Consider the following 25513-nt stretch of genomic DNA (forward strand, 5'->3'; position numbering starts at 1 on the left):
AAAAAAAATCCATATAACCTGTGGGTGTTGGACCCAACCAAGAACATTACCTTTTACACTAGTAAAGTAACTTTGCTTGCAGTCACTACATTGCTTTTGAAACATATATTCACGACACCCATATGATCCAAAAAGTAGCTTCTTACATGTAGCTATTAACTCGTAACGCACTACTTTTAAGCTCTGTTCAACAAATAAAAGCGCTTTAAAGATCGGTTGCGAATACGACACAGTCTGCCTCTCCTGTGGAATTTTACGACGCCTCTTGATCTCTCCTTCGAAAAGGCTGCCACGACCAGAGCCTTTCTCCAAATTCTGCAAAGCACCGCTGGAGACAGCATGAGGGACAGGGTTGATAACTGCAGCTGGACACAGTTAAAGGCGCCGGGGCTTTCCTCTAACCGCTACGGAGGAAAGCTGCACATAGTCTTTGCAACGTTGGTGCAGCACGGCGGAGGGGAAAGGGAAGGGCAGAACTAAAGAGGAAAGGAGGAGAGCTTTCTCAGCACCCCGCCCAGTTGCTGCAGCCTTGAGGAAGAGGGACACAGAGAGAGAGAGAGAGAGAGAGAGAGAGAGAGAGAGCGCGAGCGCGAGCGCGAGCGCCGAGCGCCCAGCCCACTTCCAGCTGCGGGAGCAGGAACTTCTGAGCCAAGGTAAGGGCCACCAAGTGGCGTGGCTGGCGAGCAATCCGCGGGGGAGGGGGAATCTCCACCGCCGTCCTCTTGCTTTGGTGGGGAAGACAGAGGCTGCCCGACCTACCAGATGGAGGTTTTTCTTTCAACAAACTGCTCTCGTGCAGAAAAGCTACATCCTCTTTTCTGGTTTCGGAGAACCATGGTTTCGTCTACTTTTTGCCCTGACCTAAAGAAAATCTCCCAGGGGTGGCTGCTCTGAGAAGATCAGGATGGCTTGTTGGTAGAGCTGAGTTTCTACTCCCTTGTCCCACTCCTTACTCCAGCTAGATCAGGGTAGAATTTTTGAGGTTTCCTGTCTCCCCGCCCCAGGCACTGTATCTTACGTTCAAAGAAAGTATGTCGGTGAAGGCGCATGTTTCAGCTGGAGCTTCCTGTGTGGCCAGCCCTGTCATGCCACAATGCAAAACAAGGATGGCTCCAAGAAGGGAGAGCAGATAAATGGATGGCAGTCTGAGTGGAGCAGCAAACCTTTTTTAAGTCTTTGCGTCCTATCCCCTCTGTGTGCGTGCGTGCGTGTGTGTGTGCGTGCGTGCGCCTGTTGCATGGCTCCATGAGTGCAATTGGGATGATAACAATAGCAGCAGTGGCAAACTGCAGTTGATTAAAGGCAATTTGTGGGTGCACATGACTTGAACAGAGTACAACAAAGTCACATGCACCCCAAAAACCCCAAAGGAAGCCTTTAATCAGTTGACGACTTGCTGCTGGTGGTGACATCATAACTGGTGCTAATGCGGAGTTGCACCTGAGAAAATTTACCTGAGGCATGCACACATTATAAAGGCCAGTGGTGTGCAATACTTAACTGCATACATAGCATAAGTCCTCCATACAGAGCACGTTACCATAGTCTCTCGAGACTGAAGGATGCCTAATCCTACATAGCATAGTATACCAATTTCTCTGCTGCAAATGTCATATGCAGAAACATGCTCTGGCTTCAGAAAGGAACCTTCACAGTTAACTTCAATACATGCATACTGTCTATACTTTGTAGAATGTGTGCTGTAAGCAAATCCCTTTACAGTATTTAAAAACTGGGTACATGAGAAAAAAAACTGTTCGACAAGGTTCATAAAGGTTGCCATAGATCACTGATGAGTGAGGTCAAGTTAGACTTCTGTGAAGATAGACAAAACCCTGGAGGGTTGTGTTTTGTTTTTTTCCCCAAAAATCAAACATAAAGAGAAAACAAAACAGAGGGATTCAGATCCAGGACTTTGAGTAAATTCTTAAAACATTGAGGCTGAATACCCATGTATACAAACATGTTAGTACCGAAATAAAATTTCTATCACACCTTCTCTCTGAGAGTCTTCTCACCTATAAGGCAAAAAGGAACAAAATAGCTCTACTTATTAAACTTGGCCAGCACAAAGGAGAGAGAATTGTGTGTCTGTTCATTTTTGAAGGTTTTACCAAAATTCATAGATATCTTTGTATTCAGGATGGAAAGAAATTGAGGTTTTAGAAAAACTGAAGGTGGAAAAGAAGAAATTCACAGATTTTCCTGTACCTACCATATAGTTTAAATGAAGTTAAAGCAACAACTATTAAGTTACACTATTAAGATACTCAGGATACATCAGGTATGTCCAGGACTAGGCCTTTTTAATTTTGATGTCAGTACTGTATTATAAATGCTCCCTTATGTCTTTTCCCTAAAGAAGACTGAAATATGAAAATGCTATTTCAGTCTGTCTAGCTTATAGTGACATCATAGGTAACTTTGTATGTTCATTTTTAGGCTTATTTATTTTGAGTACTGCCCCCTGACCACTGTTACCACAGAGTAAGGCCTAAACATTAAAAAGCCAAGATAACACAGCTGTTTTTGTTTTTTTGTTTTTTGCAAACACAGAACTCATCAGCAAAAACAAAATAGCATTCCTTCACTAATATCTTAAAGGGAAACACATAGGTTAAATAATAACAACATGAAGAACTATGGTATGATCTCATTTCTTGCACATCCCTTTATCAGGGAAAATAGGCAATGGGATCCTTCTGCAGCCATAGCACTCTGGATCAGGTCCATCAAGTGAAACTAGAGTTTGCAATAGAGTATGTTCTAAACCATCAGCATAATTGTGCCTTTTTATATGGAAGTGTTCATATAGAACCACTGATACGTGATCATGTTTTAAAACCTTTAGAAGTAAAATGTTACCTAATCTATAGAGTACCCTAGGTATAGACTATTGTCAAATTGCCCTTTGTTACTATAATTCTGGTCAGGCTTCTCTTTTTTGAATTCCTGATTTTTGCCTTTGCAGTTACACCATGAATGCCTACATCTTCAGCTATTATTTGATACAGTTCTGTGGACATTCCTGGATATTTACCAACATCATTATCAGGTTCCTGTCTTTTGGGGAAGGTACAGCTATGTCCTATTTTCTTACATCTTTCACGCCATTTTTATAAACTTCAGGAATAAATTAAAAGCTACTTTGTAATGTTATTTGGTCCCAGTAGCTGTGGTATTTCTATGGAAATAGAAACTGAGCAATCCTGAGCAAAACCTAAGTGAGGGCTACACACAGGTAACCCCATTTGGTGTGTTAGCTACCTCAGGGCTTCTGAATAGATCCTGATTCAGACCACGGTGATTTGTGGTCCATCCAAGTTAATGTGTGCTCTGGATTGAACTCTGTAAAGCCAATGACTTTACAAAGCAAAAATGACTATGACTTTTTCGCATCGATATACCTGAAATTTGGAGAAATCCTAGATCCTAAAGAGGTGAGTAAACCTGCCAAATTTCAGATGGGCATCTCTGAAGTTTCGTTCAAAGGAAACTTGTAGGCTGAAGTAAATTGCATCCTGACTAATTTGATTTATGCACTGGATCCAAATCAGTTTGTAAGTTCGGCTGGCTTTTCCCTGGAGGGAAACCTGTTAGTTCTCCTTCTACCCAGCTCCCATACAGATTCAGCTTGGAATATGTAATTTATCCAGATTTGGTGTCTGCTCCTAGTTTAAAGTGTTGCCAAAACATGTATACATTTCCTGGCTCGTGGGAAGCTTAATGCCATGTTTACATGGTGAAAGTCCTTTGAAGTCTTTTGTGTAGAGGGTATTATGTAGGTATAAGAACAAATGCATTGGGAATGGCTATTCCATTGCAATGCCATTTCACATCTTAAAGAAACAAAAGGCAAAATGCTTTTTTAAAACAAACAAACCCAACTCTTCACCCTGTTAAACAAAGTTTCAGTCCTGCTGTCTGGAAAATGAGAACATTTCAAGGAATGGCTTGGGACAAAGGACATTTCGCTGTTGCTTGTTAAAGAAACACCCACCATCCCATCAGTACTCATGCCTCAAGTAAAACTCAGCTTTCACTTACTTGAAGAGGCAGCATCACTCTAAGGCTGCAGGTATTGGAACATAACAGCTGTGAAATGAAGTACCCAAGTGGGACCTGAAGGAAAATATTATTGTGGTGGTGGTGGCGGCCTCTGTTCAGGATCCCAGTGTACTATGTGGGGAGGGGAGGCCTTTCTAGATGGTGTTGGAGTGCAACTCCCAGCATGCCTCATTATACACTATGCTAGCTGGGACGGACGAGAATTGCAGTCCAAGAGCATCTGGAGTACTGCACTTCATCCACTTCTTATTGCCAACTTCCTGGTCTCTTGGTGGCCAGTGCAAAGGAACTGTGGTAACAAAGAGAGGGTGACTGAATTCTAAGACAATGTTTTCCTTCCTTTCTGTGGCTGAAGATTCTGTTGTTGATACCTTCTATTCCATTGGACTGGTGATGAGTATTTGCCAGTTGGCATCGATCCTGGAGCTCTTTCATATTCATCTCGGTATTGAGGAAGACCGTTTCCTTCCAAGGCTTCTACAGGTATGGGGTATACAATCGGAGCACAAAAGAGTACTTGGGCTTAATATTTAGATTGCAAGCAATTTGGTCTGTTTTTTGTTACTGCTGTGGCTTGTTTGATTGATTAAATCCCACAGTAAATCTGGACCATCAAAGTATATATCCTGGACTTTGTGACATTACCTGCAGATGTAGTTTGTGCCTAATGGTTCATCCATCATGTGATGACCTGAGATGATATTCTTAAATTTTTCTCTGTAGTCTTGAACAGGGATGTGACCTTGGCATATGCAACTCATCATGGGATGGTACAGGCATGCAGTTTTGAGCCTAAGATATATGAATTAGGTTTTTTGGTCATTCTTTATTGGTGAGAATAAATTAAAGATAAAGGAATAAATGGCTATGCAGATTTATCAACATCAAAATTTGGACGGAATCATCGGAGTAGGCTTTGGACAGGAATCACAACTGTAACATCTGAAGAGAAGAGTTGAGTATTTCCTGCCAAAATGTGAGCACTTGGTGCATAAATAACTCAGCTTTACATTTAAAAGATGCTCATTTGTCACAGTTAAACTGTGCACCTGCTGAGAACATATGTTAGTAATATCCATATCATGAGAGGCACTCTAAGTAAGGATACGCTACCAATCTGAGATCAGTGACTTTTCTGTTTAATGCTTCCCAGCTTTTCCTTCTGTGGAGAACTGGCTGCAGCAAGGATATGTTTCAGAGGAAAAAGAAACAAATCCTGTGCCACAGTGGAAGCTGGAGCTGCATATGTACTGGAATAGTAAGCAAACAGTTGCCACAACAGAGATTATTGGGCAGGAGATTCTCCCAAATTCATATATTAAGACCAGTTTATGACAGAAGGTGTGGACGAAACACTGCAAGTGCAGATTTGACACTCTTCTAAGAATCTGTTTTGGGATTGTTCGTCTTTTGTTCAAGCCTGCAGGAGCAGTGATAGAATCAGCATTCCACAAGCCTGAACAATTGTTGACCTTTTAGGAAAATATTTAGAATAGATTAGTTCTCTTAAACACAAGGGAGATCACACAAGACTTTCTGGTTTACAGTGTCCCTCACCTCAACCATGGTTTAAAATATGCATTGAAAATATAGAGAATTGCCTGAATTCAGTCTGATCTGTCTCTCACTTGAGCAGTCCTTCCATTCACAGTGGAGATGTTTATTCTCCTCAGAGAAGCATCCACAAATGTCTTTGAGTTCCAGTTTACACATGACTAAGTATATTCTTGAGTAAGTTCACCCAGTTTACTTGCCAGTAAAGAGCAGCAGTGGATGGTGGCAGTGGGGCAAGCTCATGGCAGTGGTACTAGCATGAGGGGAAATGTTGGGGTGCAATTTGGGGAAATGGAAGGGAGGGAATCCTCCATTTTCCCCATCTTTCTCCTCAGTTGGGGCTCTGCTGTGGCTGTGCTGCCTTGTAGGCGGACCTCATGGGGGTGGTGCCCACATAGCCCCATTTCCCTCCTTTTCTTGTAGATGTCATTCAGCCAGCCACAGTAGCTTTCCTTTTCATGTTGTTAATTAAAGTCAGTTTTAAATCAAAAGAGCAATGGTTCAGTCTAGCATAGTATTAGAATTGCATTGCATCCGTTAAGGAGATACTACCCCAAAAAAGGAAGATGAAAATAGATGAGGGAGTTTCTTTGCCTTCCCTTTTAGGTAGGGAACTACCCATTACGTCACAGAGTTGTCACCTCAGATAACACTGCCCACAGTGCTGTTTGGGTGTTACTCAACCAGATAGGCTACACAGTGAGCTACAGTACTTAGAATCACTCTGAACCAAAAAGAATACATGCCATGGCAATGTACCGGAAAGGTGCATGACAGCTCTTAAAGGGGCAGGATCAATCAATCTGAGAACAGTCAATTTAAGTGTGGGCCTGTCATTTGGTTTGAAACAAACCATACCAACAGTGATCCATGTATCAAACTATATGTCCATCTGGACAGGCCCTAAGACTTGTTCACTAATTGATATGTGTACGATGCCTGTGTGAAGATATATATGTAAAGAAAATGGTAAATGCATTTTGTTTTGAAGCAGAAAGTGTCAACAGTAAGGAGTGGGCTGTAAAAAGAGAAATACTGGTGTTCTCTACTTTTGACTGGAGCTTGAGGCTAGAGAGTCACAACATTTAAACAACATTGGCAGTGGTGTTTTGTGGCTGTTTGCTGTGGCATTTCTTTCTGTAGAGGTGTGATAGAATGGTAGCTATTCACAATTTATTGAACTGCAGACATTATATTTCAATTTACTGTTCTATCATCGTCATCTCATTATTTGTCTACTATTACAATTTGTTTCAAACAGGCTCCTTTTTTTTTTACAAAGTGTTGTATAAACATGTGTACAATACATTTGTTTCTTTCCCATCCCTGTTAAAAATGTAATGTAGGACATGCAGCATTTGAATTTCATTTGTAATCTTAGCAGACAGGGCAGGAGAAAACACAGTATATCTGTGTCCTGAACAAATTGTGATTTGGAAACAGACAGTATGTTTGGTCTTAAACAGATGTGACTTCCATTGTTTCATGCAGTAATTTTAAGCCACAAGATGATATCACAGAAACCTGCATTGTTCCTTAGAGATTGGGTAGTGGCATATTGTGGTAGCTTCAGTGTTTGGAGGAAATTCCATATTGATCTTGCAGCACTAGATCATGAATGAAAAATGAAAGCCACTTGTGCACCTTTCATAAAATGATTGCATGGGTTCCATCGTCTGATCTCTGGTTTCAGAAGAAAGGGCATGGACTTTTGGATTTAAATTTAGTTTTGACCAAAGAAATCCTTTCATAGTGAAATGAAAACCAAATGCAAATTCAAAGAATCTGAGAAAACTTAACAGAATCTGTTCTTTCATTCCTTTTGTCAATCCAAACTCTGTCTCTTCAGTTTGCTGTGAATTTGCTTACAAGACTCATTTTGAGATAGGAAGCCTAAGCTTCATTTTACCTAATGATTTTTACATGCCCAAGTCCTGAACCAAAATTAGAACTAAGCAAGAGGGTTTGTGAGTAATCTTGACTTCCTTTCCTTCTTGCTTTTGTCACCTTGGCACATCATGGTGAGTAAGGGAAGGAAATAATCTCTCTGCCCCAGGTTTATATGGAGGCAGGTCCCAAAAGCACTTGGGACTGTCATCTCTCCAGTATTCATAATTAGGCCAGACAATCCTTTTAACTGAAGGCATTACTATGCTAATTTAAGTTGCACTTAGAGTAGGCCCATATGAATCAGTGGACCTTAAGGAGGAGTTTGGGCCATTGCATTATTTTGCTAAGTGAGCATCTTCATATCCTCAGCTAGGTTGTAGATAACTTCATGACCTGTAAATGCATTACTTCTCAGCTCTGCAAGCTGGACAAACAAAGGAACAAAAACAACAACCAGGCTAACACACTGTAGAGGACAGCCACCTTTCCTAGTGCTTTCTTCCCATTCTTCAACCAGACTGGTACATGCATCTGCAACAAAGCAGCTGTTGATGTTTTTTCTAAAGGGATCATTTATGTAGAAATTACTATTACCAGAGTGAGAACTCTTCCAGAGAGCACCACAAAGTATCTTGTCCCCCTGTGGACAATTTTGCAGTTCCTTGTCCTAGCACGAGAGGATGACACTAGGCAGGAGTTACGTTCCAATGGCTATTGGAAATAATCTGATTAGGCATCCTTCAGTCTCGAGAGACTATGGTAACATGCTCTATATGGAGGACTTCGAACAGCGTCTAGTGTGGCTGAGAAGGCAAATTTGAGAGTGACAATCCCTTCCACACTGAAGACAAATACAATCTGTCCCCTGTCCATCTCCCTGATTTTGCTGCTTTCGGGACTGCCTCTTGGCCTCGGCCTGCTGGACAAGGGTCTCTTCAAAATGGGAGAGGCCATGATGCACCACCTGCCTCCAGGCTGAACGCTCAGATGACAAAGTTTCCCATCTGTTGACGTCCATTCCTAAGGCCTTCAGATCCCTCTTGCAGATATCCTTGTATCGCAGCTGTGGTCTCCCTCTGGGGCGCTTTCCCTGCACTAATTCTCCATACTGGAGATCTTTTAGAATTCGACCATCAGCCATTCTCATGCCCAACCCAACGTAGACATCACTGTTTCAGTAGCATACACATGCTAAAAGTTCCAGCTCGATCTAGGACTACTCTATTTGGAACTTTGTCCTGGCAGGTGATACTAAAAATGTGTGGGAGAAAACGCATATGGAAGGTGTTCAGCTTCCTCTCCTGCTATGCACAAAGGGTCCAGGACTCATTGCAGTACAGGAGTGTGCTCAGGACACAGGCTCTACAGACCTGGATCTTGGTATATGCCGTCAGCTTCTTATTGAGCCATACTCTCTTTGTGAGTCTAAAGAACGTGGTAGCTGCTTTGCCAATGCGTTTATCCAGCTCGACATCTAGGGAGAGAGTGTCAGAGATCGTTGAGCCAAGGTACACAAAGTCATGAACAACCTCCAATTCTTGCGTGGAGATGGTAATAGAGGTGAGTCCACACCCTTGCCCATTACTTGTGTTTCCTTCAGGCTGATTGTTAGTCTAAAGTCTAGACAGGCCTTGCTAAAACAATTCATGAGTTGTTGGAGGTCTTCAGCAGAGTGGGCAACAATGGCTGTATCATCGGCGAAGAGGAAGTCCCGCATGCATTTCAGTTGGACTTTGGTCTTTGCTCTCAATCTAGAGAGATTAAAGAGCTTTCCATCTGATCTAATCTGGAGATAGGCACCATCTGTTGCAGTTCCAAAGGCGTGCTTCAGCATGACAGCAAAAAAGATCCCAAAAAGGATTGGTGTGAGGACACAGCCCTGTTTCACTCCACTTTGGATGTCAAAGGGATCTGATGTTGAGCCATCAAAAACTACAGTGCCCTTCATTCCCTCATGAAAGGACCTGATGATGCTAAGGAGTCAAGGTGGACATTTAGCCTTGGGAAGTATTTTAAAAAAGGCCATCCCTGCTAACCAAATCAAAGTGGCTGTTGTTGTTCCCTACATTTCTTCTGCAACTGTCTGAGGGAGAATACCATGTCAGTTATGGACCTATTAGCTCGAAATCCACACTGTAATTCTGGATAGACACTGTCTGCAAGCACCTGGAGTCTCTTCAGTACAACACGGACAAGCAGCTTCCCTACAATGCTGAGAAGAGAGATGCCACAGTAGTTATTGCAGTCACCCCTGTCTCCTTTCTTCTTATACAGTGTGATGATGTTTGCATCCTTCATGTCCTGTACTCCACCTTCCCTCTAGCAAAGTTGAAAGACTTCATACAGTTCAGTGGTGATGATCTCTTTATAGCAATTCAGCTAACAAGGATGTTATCCTTTCCAGGTGCCTTGCCGGAGGCGAGGGAATCCAAGGCCGCTTTTATTTCTGCTAAAGTTGGTTCGCTGTTCAACTCTTCCAAGACAGGCAGGCACTCAATGTTATTTAATGCTTCTTTGGTTACTACATTCTGTCAGAGTAGTGCTGCACCAAGTGGTCCATCTGCTGTGCTCGGTCCTGGATGATCACGCCTGTAGCAGCCTTCAAGAGAGCAGATTTCCTCTGTATTGGATCTAAAGCCTGCTTGATACCGTCATACATTCCTTTGATGTTGTCTGTGTCCGCTGCTATTTGTATCTGAGAGCAGAGCTGAAGCCAACAATCGTTGGAACATCTCCTGGCAGCCTGTTGGACTTGGCTGCTTGAAGAGCCTGCAAGTTGTACTCACTAGGACAGGCTTTGTATGCTGCTAGAGCTCTCCTCTTATCCTCGATGGCTGGCATCAACTCCTCTGAATGGCTTCAAACCACTTGGCCGTCTTTTTGGTTTTCTTGTCAAATGTGGACAAGGCGGTGGATACAACATTCTTGAAATGTTCCCATCGTTCAGGTGCATTTGCATCAGCCAGGCCTGGAAGAGTTTCCTCAAGCGCTTGGGCAAATTCCTCCACTTTTCTTTGATTGTGAGTCTTGCTGATGTCAATACGTGGTCTTCCTTCCTTTTTCCTATGATACAATCTCTTTGTTCACAGTTTTACTCTACTACACACCAGGGAGTGATCAGTATCACAATCAGCACTCTGGTAACTGAGTGTGATCGTAATACTAGGAAGGCTAGAACATCTAGTGAGGATCAAATCGAGCTGATGCCAATGCTTGGATTATGGATGTCTGCAGGAAACTCTGTGTTGAAGCTTCGTGTTGAAGAATGTGTTGCTGACACAAAGACCATAATAACAGCAAAACTCCAGCAAGTGTTGGCCATTTTTGTTCATCTTCCCGATCCCAAAACAGCCTAGATAAGTTGGCCAAGAATTGTGTTCAGAACCAACTCTAGCATTAAAGTCTCTGAGAATGAACAGTGGCTCTCTCTCAGGGACTTTTTTGATAGTAGCTGCCAGATCATCGTAGAATTTGTCTTTCACTTCTGTTGTGGATAACAGTGTTGGTGCATATGCACTGAGGGTGACGGGTCCCACTGATGAGTGGAGCTGCAGAGACAGGATTCTTTCACTCCCTACAGTAGGTGGAACAATGGATCACAGCAGAGTATTTCTGACTGCAAAGCCAACACCATATTCCCTGGTCTCATTCAATGGTTTTCCCTGCCAGAAGAATGAGAAGTTCTTTTCTTTGACAGATCCCGAGTCTGGCAATCTTGTCTCTTGCAGGGCAACAATGTCCATCTGCAGTCTACTCAGTTCCATGTTGATGACAGCTGTCTTGCGCACATAGTCTATTTCCTGCAGGTTGTCAGAAAAGCCGTCGTCAGAAAAGCCAGGGGTCATTATCCGAACATTCCAGGTGCCCAACTTTAGGGCCGAAGTTTTCTTACGATTGTTGCATGGTGCAAGGTTATCTATCTACTTGTCAGCTTTCACCCTAAACCCCACACACCCTGTGAGGTTAACAGATTGTGGCGAGGTAGCACTTTAATGGCTGGGGACTGCCCAGCTTAAAGCAGGCGGTATCTAACTAGTGAGGTGCAATGACCTCTCCCACTGTCAGAAGTAGCCCCTGACGTCATGCTCTATGCCAGTCGAGCAAAGACTTATAACCGGTAACTGCTACTTCCCATGTTGTATCAACGCTGTATGTGAAGCTGGACTGTCCTCTCCAGAGCACGAAGCCTGGGTAAAATAATATGGAGGATAGGCTGTTACCCAAGCAGCAAATCCCCCCTCTCCACGTCGCTGAAATAGTCCAATGGAAAGGCAAGAACCAATACTACTGGTTCCAGCGACATCACAGGAGTTCCCAAACTGACATGAACTGCCTCTGGGATCCCGGCTCCGGATTTTGCCTGAAGCCTTTTCCATCAGTGGATATAGCCAGAAGGCAGTGGAGGTTTGAAATTGGAGTTTTCCTTCTCCTAGATGGGCTGCCTTCTAAGGCTGGCGAGTCCCATCTACCCTGGAAATAATACAGGGCATGCTAATAGTATGCAGTGTTCTTTGATGCAGGTATTAACTGGCAGCTCTTCGTTCAGGTGCAGGTACCTTTACACACATGTTCTGTCTCTGGGTAGAAAACATGCAAGGGGAGAATCTGACTAGCTCCATTGCATTGCTGCTTATGTGCAATTCTGTGAAGAAGCTGTAGCATATTTCCTTTTTGGGAGGGTGGTGTTTGCTCTCTTTGTTTCCTTGTTTGTGTGGACTACAGTCTCAGGAGACTGCACCTAACACCCCCAAGTCAGACACGGAGCCCCACTTCAGCTACAGCAGGGGAAGGAAACATTACTCGTGTCAATATTAAGATTACTTTCATCCTGGCCTATTCGAATTATTCACCTCATCCTGAATCTTGGGAAAATCTCTACTCAGATCCTTCACCAGCAGAGAGGAATCTGTGAGTTTGAGTGCAAAAAATAGTTTTTCTGAATACTGCCTCATCCTGACTCATTTGCCAATTACAGAGTGAGTAGAAGGAAACTTGTACAATTTGAAAAAGGGCAATGTAAAGATGCAGTCCCTGCTCCCTGATTCACACGAAGCGATGGTACAATGCAATTAGCTTCTGGCCTCTGGCCATACCAATTACTATGAGGCAGACCCTGCCATGTTTCCTTCCTCCATTCATCTATTTTTTAAAATCCCACCTTCCTCCCAGTAAAAAGACTCTAGGCAGCTGGCAAAATATGAAAACAAAACAACCACACAAATGCAGCTGAATAATAATAGTAAGTTACACTAAAAAGCAGTTAAACATTTTATCATATTAAAACAAGTGAATATAAAATCATTTCAATGAATTGAAAGTATATTTGAAAAGCTTAAAAAATGCAACATCTCTCAAGCTAAAGAAAACAAAGAGAGGGCCAACCTGATCTAATTTGAGAGGGAGTCATGGTTTGGGAGCAGCCACCAGAAAGCTCCTAATTTGTTTACTCATTAGACATGCCCTTGAGGGTGCAGAGAACCCTCAAAGGTCTCTCCTAAGGTGTGCATGTCCTGGGAAGGATTCAGCAATCTTGGAAACCTGGAGATCACTGAACCTCAGACAACAACATCTACACCAGTTTGCTCCATGCTGTCATTGAAAACATGGACACCTCCTGGTAAAGGAATGGACCCCTACTGTATCTTTGTAGTCAATGTTAGTAGCAAAATGACTACACAATACTTTTAACTGCTAAGACAATATAAAAACTGGCAGATTGTAATAAATAATTTTCTCCTCACAATCGTGTTGATTCTTAACCACTTGGTTGAGCATTCTTAACCACTTGGTTAAAAATGCTCAAAAATTCAACCTCAGTAAGAGTATGCGTCACCAAATACACTTTAGTAAGTTCTAATGACTCGATGCAATTGAACTATAGTGTCTTCCTTTTTAAGGCCACAGTTTTATGTGTTGAGAAATTTGAGGAAAATCCTAATGGATGAAAAATGCAGATTTCTGTTTAATGAAGTCATGTCATTTATGAACTCCTGCCTTCCAGCAAAAATGTTGATTGATAAACCAACACATTCATTTCCCTTTTCATATCTAGCAGATATTATTACGATCATTGTGATTTACTGAAATTACATTTGAACTTAACACAGATTTCCCTTTTTTTATTTGAAGGAGAAAAACAGAAAACCTTATGACAAAAACATTTCAGGTCTTTTTTTATCTTGTAGTTTTCAGGCTGCTTCTACCATGAAGAAGAGTTAGGTGACTGTCTTTGGCAAAAAAAGGCTGTGGGTCAGGCTGGCAGACTCCCATCTATCATCTTCTGCTGGAGGACAAAATGGGACATCTGTCTATCTTCAGATCAAACTATTTTGCTGACTCAGATGTGATAGAGGATGCTCTCCCATTTCCAGCTCGAAGAGCCAATTGCTATTCAAGTCAGTTTCTGTCCACAGTTTAGGAAGTGGGCACCATATGGTTCTCTGCCTCAGGTAGCAAAATGTCTTGGGCCAGCCTTGGTGGTCTTCTTTTAAGAAATACAATATAATATCTTGATATACCTTCCTTTTTGAATAAGCTTCCATCTTTTTGTCCAGAAAATTAAGAGTGGAAAAAGCACAGAGAATTCACATTTCCAGACTGCATAAATAATAAGTCAATTCAAAGGTCAAACAAATGTGGATCATGTATGGGTCCCTACCCAATTTTACAGGATGCAGAGTCCTGAGACCTCTACCATCATCACCTCCCCATTTTTCATACACATGCCAGGAGAATTGTGTTTCTGGATGCTCTTTTAAAATAAAGGACAATATTGCTCCTCAGTCCCGCACTTAGCACCCAAAACCCACTTCAAAAAAAAAAAAAAAAAAAGAAATCAGAAATAAATTTCTAGCTCCTTCCACATCATTTGTTGAGGGTGGTGTGGTCTAGAGTGAACCCGAGATGGAAGAACTTGCCTCCAGACTAAGGTCAGGTTAATTTTCCACTATATAAGGTTGGTAATTAATACCAACTCTCCTTAGTGGAAATCGGCTATTTCATAAACTGTTGTTTGACATTGGCTTGTTTCAAATAAATCATAGCTAAGATTAACCACAGTTTTCCAGTTCAGACCAAATGAAAACTGTGGTTAATAAAAAATGGAAGTGAAGGCTTCCCCTCCTCCTCTTGGTCATGCCACCCAGAGAAAGAGACAAGGAAGGCAGAAGATATGTGCCCAAGATTTGCTACAGCTTCTTTCTATCCAGATAAATCCTGTTTTATTTTAACATCCAAAGTCAATCTTTCATTAACCCACATTATGTTATCACTTAAGTGGAAACAATGTACTTTGTTTATGCATTCAAATTGTGGTTCCAGTTGGTGGTGAAAGGACTGAGAAAATATTACATGGGGAGGACAGGTAAGCCTTTTCTTTATGCCGTATTTCTGGTGGAAATCACTGAGCTGCTATTCATCCCAAGAGCGAAATCCCCACAGGTATGAGCAGACTCACACTACCTCAGCTTCTAGAATCTCTTTGCTTCCAATGCAGTACTATTTCCTGCTACACAAACCTCACCTTACTGTAACTTAGAACTGTCTCTCTTGTAGCCATTTCCCTGAAGCATGGATGAGAATCAAAGTTCTGAGACAGTTCACCTCTCCCATTTGCTTCTAGATCACAGAAAGAATTGTCATATTATTTGTTGTGATTGCCAGTCAGGAAGAGGTTCAAGGGAAATATGTTGTATGTATCTTATTCTTCCTTTGGAGCTTCATGGATGTGATCAGGTAAGAACAAATTGTGTCTCCTTGACAATCCAAGCTAGAGGCCTTTTTGTTTGACTTCCCTGTCTGCATTTTCAGCATGCCTTTCTATGTTACAATCTAACACTGCTGAGAAGGCAAGAGTGTACATATTCTAGGCATTCCAATCCAGGTCTAGTCAACTTTGTTAGCTTAAGACTACATGCCACCCACTCACTTTCATGCTGTATTAGAGAAAGCAAGACTCCGAAACCATGTTGGTTACACTCATTGCTCTAGCCTCTATCAATAATCTGCACTGAGAGTCAACCAGAGGTGTACAAGGCAGGACTGTTGAGCAAAAATGTTAAAGAGAACAGGTTTCTCAACATTCCTGAAACAAATAAGAACTGCATGGAATCAGGCAGATGTATGTGTATTATATGCCAAAATTCACATTTGATTTATAGTGTTTTCAAGGTAAATGAGAAACTTAAGGAGTGGTTCTATCAGTGTCACCCTCTCCAGTGAGTTCCAAGGCCCATCAAACCCAGGTCTGCTAAGTCCTAGTCCATCACTTTATCCCCTAGAGCAGTGGTTCCCAACCTTGAAGAACCCTGGTGTTCTTGGACTGCAACTCCCAGAAATCTTGGCCAACAGAGCCGGTGGTGAAGGCTTCTGGGAACTGCAGTCCGAGAATGCCTGGGTTACCCACAGTTGGGAACCGCTGCCCCAGACTACGCTATAGTGTACCAAACCTAAATAAATCCAGTTGTGGATTCCTGAGAGAACAGAAGATATCTCTTCCTTCTAAAAGGAGGTGTTATTATAGACATGCTGGTAGCCCAGGAGATTTGAATATTATTCTGAATATAACATTTTATTTGGACCACCAAGTTACTTAGTTGCATATTCTGGGGTGTGGGACTAGATTAGCTAGGATACTCTAGAAATTCTTTTAAGGTATTTTTAGCACATGGATCAAATTATGTAAGAAACTTTCCCTTACCTGTTTGAAAAATGGCTGAAAATGATTGCTTACTGGAGCTGTGCATGGTCACCCAATGTGGTTTGGAGGTCGATTCAGGGCTTTAGAACATAACCCAATTTTATCCAGAGGGATTTGTGCCTCATTGATTTATGGATCCAAACTGATGTATAAATTTGTAAATACTGTGTGTGGACTTGTTTGGGGAAATCAAAACAGTTACAGCTTTTTAAATTTGTGCACTGAGGTGCATGGAATTTGGAGACACTAAAGAAAGAAGCAATTCCTCCCAGTTTCAGATGGCTAGTTTCGGAGGTTTGCATATTAGGCTCCTGTTTAAAGCAATTTCTGACTTGTTTGATACAGTTTGTGCCCGAGATTGTGCATTTGCTCTGCTTCACAACTGAATCTTGCCATTCCAGTGCAATCAGAACCTTATATAAATTGCCCTGAAACAGGCCAGTTCTGATTGAAATCTGACTTTTGTCCAAATCCAGTGCACAGCTCTTAACACTGGCCTCACCCTCTTTCCATATCCTTTTCATTCTAGGTACACTTTTTGCATGCTTGCAGCTACAGGGATATATTTCCAACAACTGACTTGGATCCATTATTCCCTGTGGATTCCTTTGTATCCTTTCTCGGTTTTGGCTCAAGGTAAATGGAATGGGAGGTTGCAAGTCATCTTGCAATCGTAAGCTGCAATTTTCTCTACACACTGATCTTTAAAAAAATTATGGCCGGCATGCAAGTGAGGATTGTTTACTTCTAAGCCTAGGCTGAGAAAATAGCAGATATTCTGAGCAGAGTTAAAACCAAAGTCAAAGGAAAACTCAACTCTAAATAGAAGATTTTGCCCTTAAAATTAGAAACATTGATAAACATTCTAACTTTAGTTCTTTTCAGATTGGCTCAAAGTTTAACTCACATTAAAATGGGTTGTTTCAATATTTTGTTTTTTTTTAAAGGGAAATTGTGGCATAAATAAAAACCTCTGGCTGAACTGACTTTTTAAACATTTCCTGTTGAAAAGGTCCTTCCATCATGCTTGATGTGATGCTGTGAGATCCTTAAGCTTGTATTCTCTTCTGCCATTACAGCAGTGCTTTCCAACCTTGAGTCCCCAGATGTTCTTGGACTCCCAGAAATCCTGGCCAGCATGGCTGGTGCATTAGAGGTTGCTCTATTAACAAACAGTACCCTTAATTATCAATTATACAAGTGCTTAGATTGCATTGTTGTAGTCTTTCATTTTTGGTTACTTAGACTTTTTCACTTACAAGCTGCTAATTCAAAGTTTATTTTATTCCCTTATTTTTCCAGCCTTTGCCGTGTATGAATCATTGCCTCACTTTGAAACTGATGGCACTTATTCCATCCAGCTTCCCTTTCCCTTGGTTGTATCTGTCTACTTTCCTTATGTACTAAAAACATACATGGCAATATTATTTGCAGGTAAGTTTATAATTTCATAGGAAATACAGCACAGAAAAGGGTCTGCTGCAATTAATAAACCTGTGAACTTCAGCCAGTCTTATACTAGGGTAGTAAGAGGGGTTATAAAAATATGGATGGTTTGATTTAGTTTGTCTACTTTGGTTTGGTTGCTTTTTGAGCACAATTCCCAAGTATACCAACCAGCATGGCTACTGGCCATGCTGGCTGGGAGGTTCTGGGAGATGAAGTCCAGAAAAGTAACTTTTTAAAGCTCTGGGTCACGGTTGGCAGGAGGAATTAGTCTAAATATGTCTCCTCACATTTATTCTACCTTTGTAGCACTCCTCAATATTTGGTGATGGTTGCAGTATGTAAACACCAGTCACGTCTGCTCACATAATTTATAGAGCAGTGGTTCCCAGTCTTGGGTCCCCAGATATTCTTGGACCAAAACCCCAAGAGGCCTTCATCACTAGCTGTGCTGGCCAGGATTTCTGGGAGCTGTAGTCTAAGAACATCTGGGGGCACAAGATTAAGAACCCCTGTTATAGAGTTGACATGGTAGGTTTGAGACAGGAGGTACAGGGGATATGGGCCAACTCCGACCAAATCTGTCATGGAGCAGACACAGACAGAAAGTCAGAATGTCGTAAGAACATAAGAAGAATCCTGCTGGATCAGCCAAGGGCCCGTCTAGTCCAGCTTCCTGCATCTTAAAGTGGCCCCACCAGATGCCTCTGGGAGCACACAAGAGAACCAGATACCTGTCTCCTGATACCCCTCCCCTGCACCTGGCATTTTGAGGTAGCTTCCTCTGTCCAATCCCCTTTTAAAGGCATCTAGGACAGATGCCATAATCCTATGACAAGGAGTTCCACAGACTAACAACATGTCAGGTAAAGAAATAGTTTCTTTTGTCTGTTTTCACTCTCACAACATTCAATTTGAGTGGATGTCCCCTGGTTCTAGTATTGCGTGAGAGGGAAAAGAGTTTCCTTCTATCCACTTTACCCATCCCCTACGTAATTTTGTACGTCTCAATCATGTTCCCCCTTCAGGTAACTTTTCTCTAGACTAAAGAGCCCCCAAACACCTTTCCTCATTAGGGAGGTGCCCCAGCCCAGTAATCTCTTTGCTACCTTTTCCAGTTCCACTATGTCTTTTTTGAGGTGCAGTGACCAGAACTGTCCACAATACTCCAGGTGTGGCCTTACCATCGTTTTGCACAATGGAATTATAATGTTGGCTGATTTATTTTCAGTCCCCTTTTTAATGATACGTAGCATGGAATTGGTCTTCTTCACTGCCGCCACACACTGGGTTGACACTTTCATCAAGCTGTCCAACAGCACACCAAAATCTCTTTCCTAATCCATCACGGACAGCTCAGAACCCTTTAGCTAATAACTAAAGTTTTGATTTTTTGCCCAATGTGCATTACTTTACATTTTCTTATCTTGAAATGCATTTGCCATTTTTCCAACCATTCTCCCAGTTTGGAGAGATCCTTCTGGGGCGCTCCACAATCCCTTCTGGTCTTCACCATCCAGGAAAGTTTTGCGATGAACAGATAGGCGGGGTATAAATGGAATAAATAAATAAATAAATAAATAAACTTGCCCGTCTCACTTTTCAACCAAGGAATTTATGAACTGGTTGAAAAGCACCAGTCCCAGGACAGATCCCTGTGGCACATGGCTCTTCACCTCTCTCCATTGTGAAAATTGTCCCTTGACACTTACTCTCTGTTTCCTGGTTCTCAAACAATTCTCAGTCCATAAGAGGACCTGCCCTCTCATCCCCTGACTGTGGAGTTTTCTCAGCAGTCATTGGTGAGGGACCATGTCAAACGCCTTCTGAAAATCCAGATAGACAATATCCACTTGTTATTCCATCTTCCCTGGAACAGACGTTAAGCTAACTGTCCTGTAGTTTCCCGGGTCCCCCCTCCTTTCCTTTTAAAAGATTGGCATTACATGTGCTCTCCTCTAGTCCTCTGGCACTGTGACTGTTTTAAGGGACAAGTTCTATATTTTAGTTAAGAGATCAGCAACTTTATTGCTCAGTTCCTTAACAACCCTTGGGTGGGTGCCATTTGGGTCCGGTGACTTATTGATGTTCAATTTAGCAATTATGTTTAAAACATCCTCTCTTTTAACCTGTATCTGATTTAATTCATTAATCAAGAGGGGCCATTTGGGTAGTGGAATCTGCCCAAAGTATTCTGTCATGAAGACAGATGCGAGGAACTCATTTAATTTCTCTGCAATCTCCGAGTCCCTCTTTACCTCCCCTTTACTTCCCCTCTACCTCCAGAGGGCCAACTGCTTCTTTGACAGGTTTCCTGCTTCTAACATATTTAAAGAAGCTTTTATTATTCCTCTTTATATTGCTGGCCATACGTTCCTCGAAGTCTTTCTTTGCCTTCCCTATTATCTTCTTACATTTCTTTTGCCAGAGTTTGTGTTCCTTCTTAAATGGGAAGGATCTCCTTTTACAGAAGGACCCCTCCTTGCCCTTTGGCCTCTCTAACTCCAGTTGTTACCCATGCCGGCACCCTCGTGGACTTAGTTGAGCCCTTCTTTTTTTGCGGTATACACTTCTGCTGGGCCTCTACTGTGTAGGCATCCTTCAGTCTCAGGAAACTATGGTAATGTGCTCTGTATGGAGGACTTCGAACAGCGTCTAGTGTGGCTGAGAAGGCAAATTTGAGAGCGACAATCCCTTCCACACTGAAGAGAAATACAATTTATCCCCTGTCCAGCTCCCTGATTTTGCTGCTTTCCGCACTGCCTATTTGCCTCAGCCTGCTGTACAAGGATCTCTTCAAATTGGGAGAGACCATGCTGCACCACCTGCCTCCAGGCTGAACACTCAGATATCAAAGTTTCCCATCTGTTGAGGTCCATTCCTAAGGCCTTCAGATCCCACTTGCAGACCTCCTTGTATCGCAGCTGTGGTCTCCCTCTGGGGCGATTTCCCTGCACTAATTCTCCATACAGGAGATCTTTTGGAATCTGACCATCAGCCATTCTCATGACATGCCCAAGTCAATGTAGACATCACTGTTTCAGTAATGTATACATGCTAAGACTTCCAGCTCATTCTAGGACTACTCTATTTGGAACGTTGTCCTGCCAGGTGATACCAAAAATGCATCAGAGGCAACACATATAGAATGTGTTCAGCTTCCTCTCCTGCCGTGCACAGAGGGTCCAGGACTTGCTGTAGTACAGGAGTGTGCTCAGGACACAGGTTCTATAGACCTGGATCTTGGTATATGCCGTCAGCTTCTTATTAAGCCATACTCTCTTTGTGAGTCTAGAGAACATGTTGTTTTAAACAGGCTCCATGCACTCTGGAGAGATTGGATTCTTTTTACCTTTACTTTTCAACTTCTTTCTAACTTGTTTCGTCATCTGAGGGAAGTATGCCCTTCAGAAATCATGGGTTTTTGTGTCCAATTTGTTTGACACTCTTCCCCCAAACATGCATGGCAAAAGAGATCGCAGCATGGTCACTGTTCCCTAGGGGTTCAGTGACATTCACATCCTTAACCAGGTCCTGAGTACCACACAATATTACATCCAGAGTCACCAGTCCTCTGGTGGGTTCCGTGACAAGATGCTCTAAGGCACAATCATTTAACATGTCAAGAAACCCAGTCTCTTTCTTGACCTGAGCATGCATTGGCACAGTCGATGTGAGGATTATTGAAGTCCCCCATGATTACAACCCTGTCCCTTTCTAACATTTCGTATCTCCACCTTTCTTGAGTATATCACTACCTTTGACAAGTGTAATTTTAAAAATAGAAAACATTTTGGATAGAAAAATAGAAAATATTTGGAGGAGAAGCAACAACAGGCACTCAGTTGAAAGGAACATGTAATATCTGTTGTTGTTACGTGACATGAAGTTGGAGCCAACTTATAGTGACCCTACTAGGGCTTTCAAGGTTAGTGAGATATTTAAGGAGTGCTTTACCAGTTCTACACCTCCAGTGAGTTTTCATGGTTGAGTGGGGATTTGAACTCAGACCTCCGAAGTCCTAGTCCATCTGTCCACTACACCACACTGAGTAGCATGATGTAATAATTAGCAAACTCCCAGTCCCATGCATTTTTTATGAAGGCAGATTCTATTGGAACTCATCCCACCATATATCTTTGCAAGCCGCAGGTAATCCTTGTGACTTCCATGGTACAGCGGGACACTTTTCTAAGGGGTGAATAAGTGGCATGAGAATGGCATGGAAAACAGAGGACTGTTTGGCCTCCTGCTGGTTTGATGGTTCCCAGACACATAATTTGATCTGGAGGGGCTCACTGAATTATGGGATTGAGAGTTTGTTAATTCCAAAAATCCTATCCCTAGTAATAGCACAACCACTGATAACCCTTCAGCTGCCCCTTTGCATCAGATCAGGCAAGGGGAGAAAAGTGATGCCAGCTGAATCAAAGAAAAATAAACCACATCCTGCTGGCTGAACAAAAAGACACAATTCCTCTGTGAAAAACACTGTTTCCCTGTGCTTAGCTTTACATTAGGATGTAACTAGTGTTTGCTTTGATTTTATTTGTGCCAAATCTGACACAAACTACAATGTAAATAGCCAATGTAGTCGTTCTTAATAGACAGACAGAACTGAAAGCTCTTTTACTGGGATAGGTTCAGAACTGTCATGTGCTTTGCATACCTGAAAACTACTAAACGGAAACTTATAGCTGAGTAGACATGTGTATCGGAACCCCACGTCACGCCTGTCCATCATTGGAAGCTCAAGGGAAAGAGCCAGTGAGAAGACAGGAGGGGCAGAACCAAGAGGGGAGTTGAAGAGACAGTTACGAGACAGTTGGGGATGTGGAATAGCAGTTAGGGTTTAGGAGAGAGGAGAAGAGAGTTAGGGAATTGAACAGAGAGAGCTAGGAGAGTGATTTGAGAAGATTAATATATATAATGAACAAGCAGGAATGAAATTATAAGTACTATAAGATAGATGCTGATTAAAAGTACATTATAGTTCGGAATAAAAGTACTTGCAACCAAATACATAATCAAATCCTTGTTAATACCTGATACAGTTCCTACGTGATTTACCTTTGTGATTTACTTGACAATAAAAGAATATTTGTTAATCAAACCTCTGATTCCTAAGTTCAATAAACCTTAGCTTTGGCAGCACACGTGTATTACATACATAATCGGTATTAGGAGGATAATACCTGGTGGCAGCTAAAAGAGAAAAGGGTGTGAGCCTGTGGGGAGGGCCAAATAAACAGGGGCAACAAGGTCAAGCACCACAATATGCATATAACAAAGTGATGTTTTGCATGTCTGATAGCTGTTCCCTGGGAGACTTGTGCCTGACTAGATATGAAAAGATCTGAGCTGTGGTTTGTATGCTTGGTAGAAAAATATCCAAACTGGTAATATTCACATCTGACCCTACTAAATCTGTTTTGGTCCCATTCACTCTGCACCTGTTCCTCCACTACAACCCTGGCCCAATCTAATGTTGGAACGCAGCACCTGTGACACATCCTAAACTAGAATTTGGGCCCTGGACCAAGGAAGATTGCCCACTATGATTAGTTGGATTCACAATTTTAATTATTTATGCCAATTTACTGATCTAAAATAACAATAATCATGTGCTGTCAAGTCAATTCTGACTTACGGTGACTCTTCAGGGTTTTCCTGGTAGAGAATATTCAGAAGTGGTTTACCATTTCTTTCTTCTGGGGGGTGTCCTGAGACCCCTTGGCATATTTTCTGAACCCAAAATGTAGTGAGCTTGAAGAAGCATGCTCCATGTTTTCTTGCTTTTACATTCTTTAACATTTTTGTTTTTAAAACATGTTTTTTTGCTTAGGTGCATACTTCATTGTCCAGCACCTTCATATGGAACGGAAAAAACATCTAGGAAGCAACCATGGCAAAGCAAAGAGGAGCTAACTCCTGGGCAACAAGGAAAATGGCTTAAGACTTACTGCTAGTGAACATACTTTGCAAAACTAATCAACATCCCCAGGGACATTGATCTCTCCAGCTTAAAACCGTGCCCCTTCTTGAGAACCTGATTCCATCTTACAGATCATGGGAACTGTGCCTATGCATAGCAGAATCAGGAGCCTGCTGCAGAATTACAATTTTTAAGACAGACGTTAGGTAACAATAATAATCTTACACCTGCAGAGCTGGAAGGGACTTTATGGATCATTGAGTTCAGCCCTTGTCAAGGAGGCACATTGGGGAATCAAACTCCCACCTTCTTGCTTCATAGTCAGACACGTAAACCACTGAACTATCCAGCAGTTCCTGGATGTGGCAGATGCTGAAAAATAAGAAGGCAGTCATCCTGGTCCTGGTGAGTCCTTGCAGATACAAGAGACCTCACAAAAGCTTTCCTTCTATACTTTAGTGACAAGAACGGAAGTTCATTTTATACATGCACAATGTGAGTTCATAGCCTGTCCTACACACACAGGTACACCCACTCTCCTGAGAGTTTTTCACATACTCTCTGCTGATAACAGTACTGCCACAAAATGAACTACATAAGCTTCTCTCTCTCTCTCTCTCTGACTCTCTTTGTAATAAATGCAATTGAAAATCTAAAGACAGCTTGAAAGACAATTTGTTGCACTTCAGTATCAATGTCATTCTGAAAGAAGAGCATTTACCTGAAATGGTATCTGACAGTGACTATTCAAGAATCAAAAAAGATATGGACAGGTTACCTACCTGTAACAGTAATTCTTCAAGTGGTCCTCTGTGAATTCACATTTAGGGTGATCTATGCATGCATGGAGCCTCATCAGAACATTCTAGAGCTTCTGTGATCAGAAAGTTAGTATAGCCCCTCCTCCACTATATGCACATTGGCGCTAAGGCTCTCCCCTCGGTTCAAGTCAACCACCACTGTGAGTGAGGATGTGACAGAGAGGAGAAGATTGGCAGGATGTCTGACTTCACAGAGGACCACTTGAAGAATTACTGTTACAGGTAGGTAACCTGTTTTTTGTGGCCTCTGTGAATCACACTCTGGGTGACTAGCAAGCTCCCTTGCCTGGAAGGAGTTTGTCACGCCAGGGTAGAAGAAAGTATTACTCTTCCAAAGGAGATATCTGACTTTTGCCTGACATCCAGCTGGTAGTGGTTGATAAATGTTGATGGCTGTGACTAGGTGACTACTGTGGATGCTGCCAAGGCTCTGATAGAATGAGCCAGAAAGAAGCATGTCATGATGATGGGATATGTAGTCAGAGAAATATAAAATGGAGTCAGACAGGTTCTGGGTAGAGATGATTTGAGGGACTTTGGAATGTGTTTTTCTAAGCGCCATGAGAGTGTTTTCCTGAAGACCATTACAGCCAACATCCAGATATCGTGAAGGCCAAATCGAGAGGCCCTGGAAGACTCAACATTCCAAGCTTGTGAGAGAAGAGATAAACAACACCTGGACTTGCATGGGAATAAGGAGAGCAGAGAGGTGGTATGACCCCTAAAAGTTAATTGATTAACAGCCAGAAAGGCCAAGAAGAAGGGAGGAGCTAGGAGGGTAGGAAATGGATGATAGGTTATGTGAAACTGTCTGATGGAAATTGATGGAGGTTAATGGAATGTGATGGTTCATGTGTTCTTCGATTGCATGAAGGAGAGAGGGTATAAGTAAAGGAGAAAGAAGAAGAGGGGGGCTAGTCCACTATAGCCTACCCTAGTTTAACTTTTTAGTGTTTATTATTTTCAATGGGAAATAGTTATCTTATTTAACTGCAATGATCTTTGAATATGTTTCTTGATGCTAATGCTTAAGCAATGTAAACTGATTTCTAATGAAAGTCTGTTTTTCTAATAAAAATTAATTATAAAAATCCTTACAAA

At 42.1% G+C, this 25513-nt stretch overlaps 1 protein-coding gene across 3 annotated transcripts; it reads left to right on the top strand.

The window, feature by feature from the left end:
• The first annotated feature begins 203 nt into the window (after nt 1-203).
• Nucleotides 204-25513, top strand: HACD4 (3-hydroxyacyl-CoA dehydratase 4). 3 transcript variants are annotated; one of them, XM_020790372.3, is made up of 8 exons: nt 241-653; nt 2143-2284; nt 2972-3075; nt 4424-4551; nt 15134-15246; nt 16740-16846; nt 17513-17644; nt 23502-25513. In XM_020790372.3, the coding sequence occupies exons 3-8, from the start codon at nt 2979-2981 to the stop codon at nt 23582-23584; spliced, it is 660 nt and encodes a 219-aa protein (XP_020646031.1). In that variant the 5' UTR covers nt 241-653; nt 2143-2284; nt 2972-2978; the 3' UTR covers nt 23585-25513. The 3 variants fall into 3 exon arrangements, with proteins under 3 accessions (XP_020646030.1, XP_072848155.1, XP_020646031.1); XM_020790371.3 differs by lacking the exon at nt 2143-2284 and having other exon boundaries at nt 204-653; XM_072992054.2 differs by lacking the exon at nt 2143-2284 and having other exon boundaries at nt 204-653; nt 16740-16819; nt 17623-17644.

The sequence above is a fragment of the Pogona vitticeps genome, chromosome 2, assembly GCF_051106095.1.
Source record: "Pogona vitticeps strain Pit_001003342236 chromosome 2, PviZW2.1, whole genome shotgun sequence".
NCBI classification, from domain to species: Eukaryota; Metazoa; Chordata; class Lepidosauria; order Squamata; family Agamidae; genus Pogona; species Pogona vitticeps.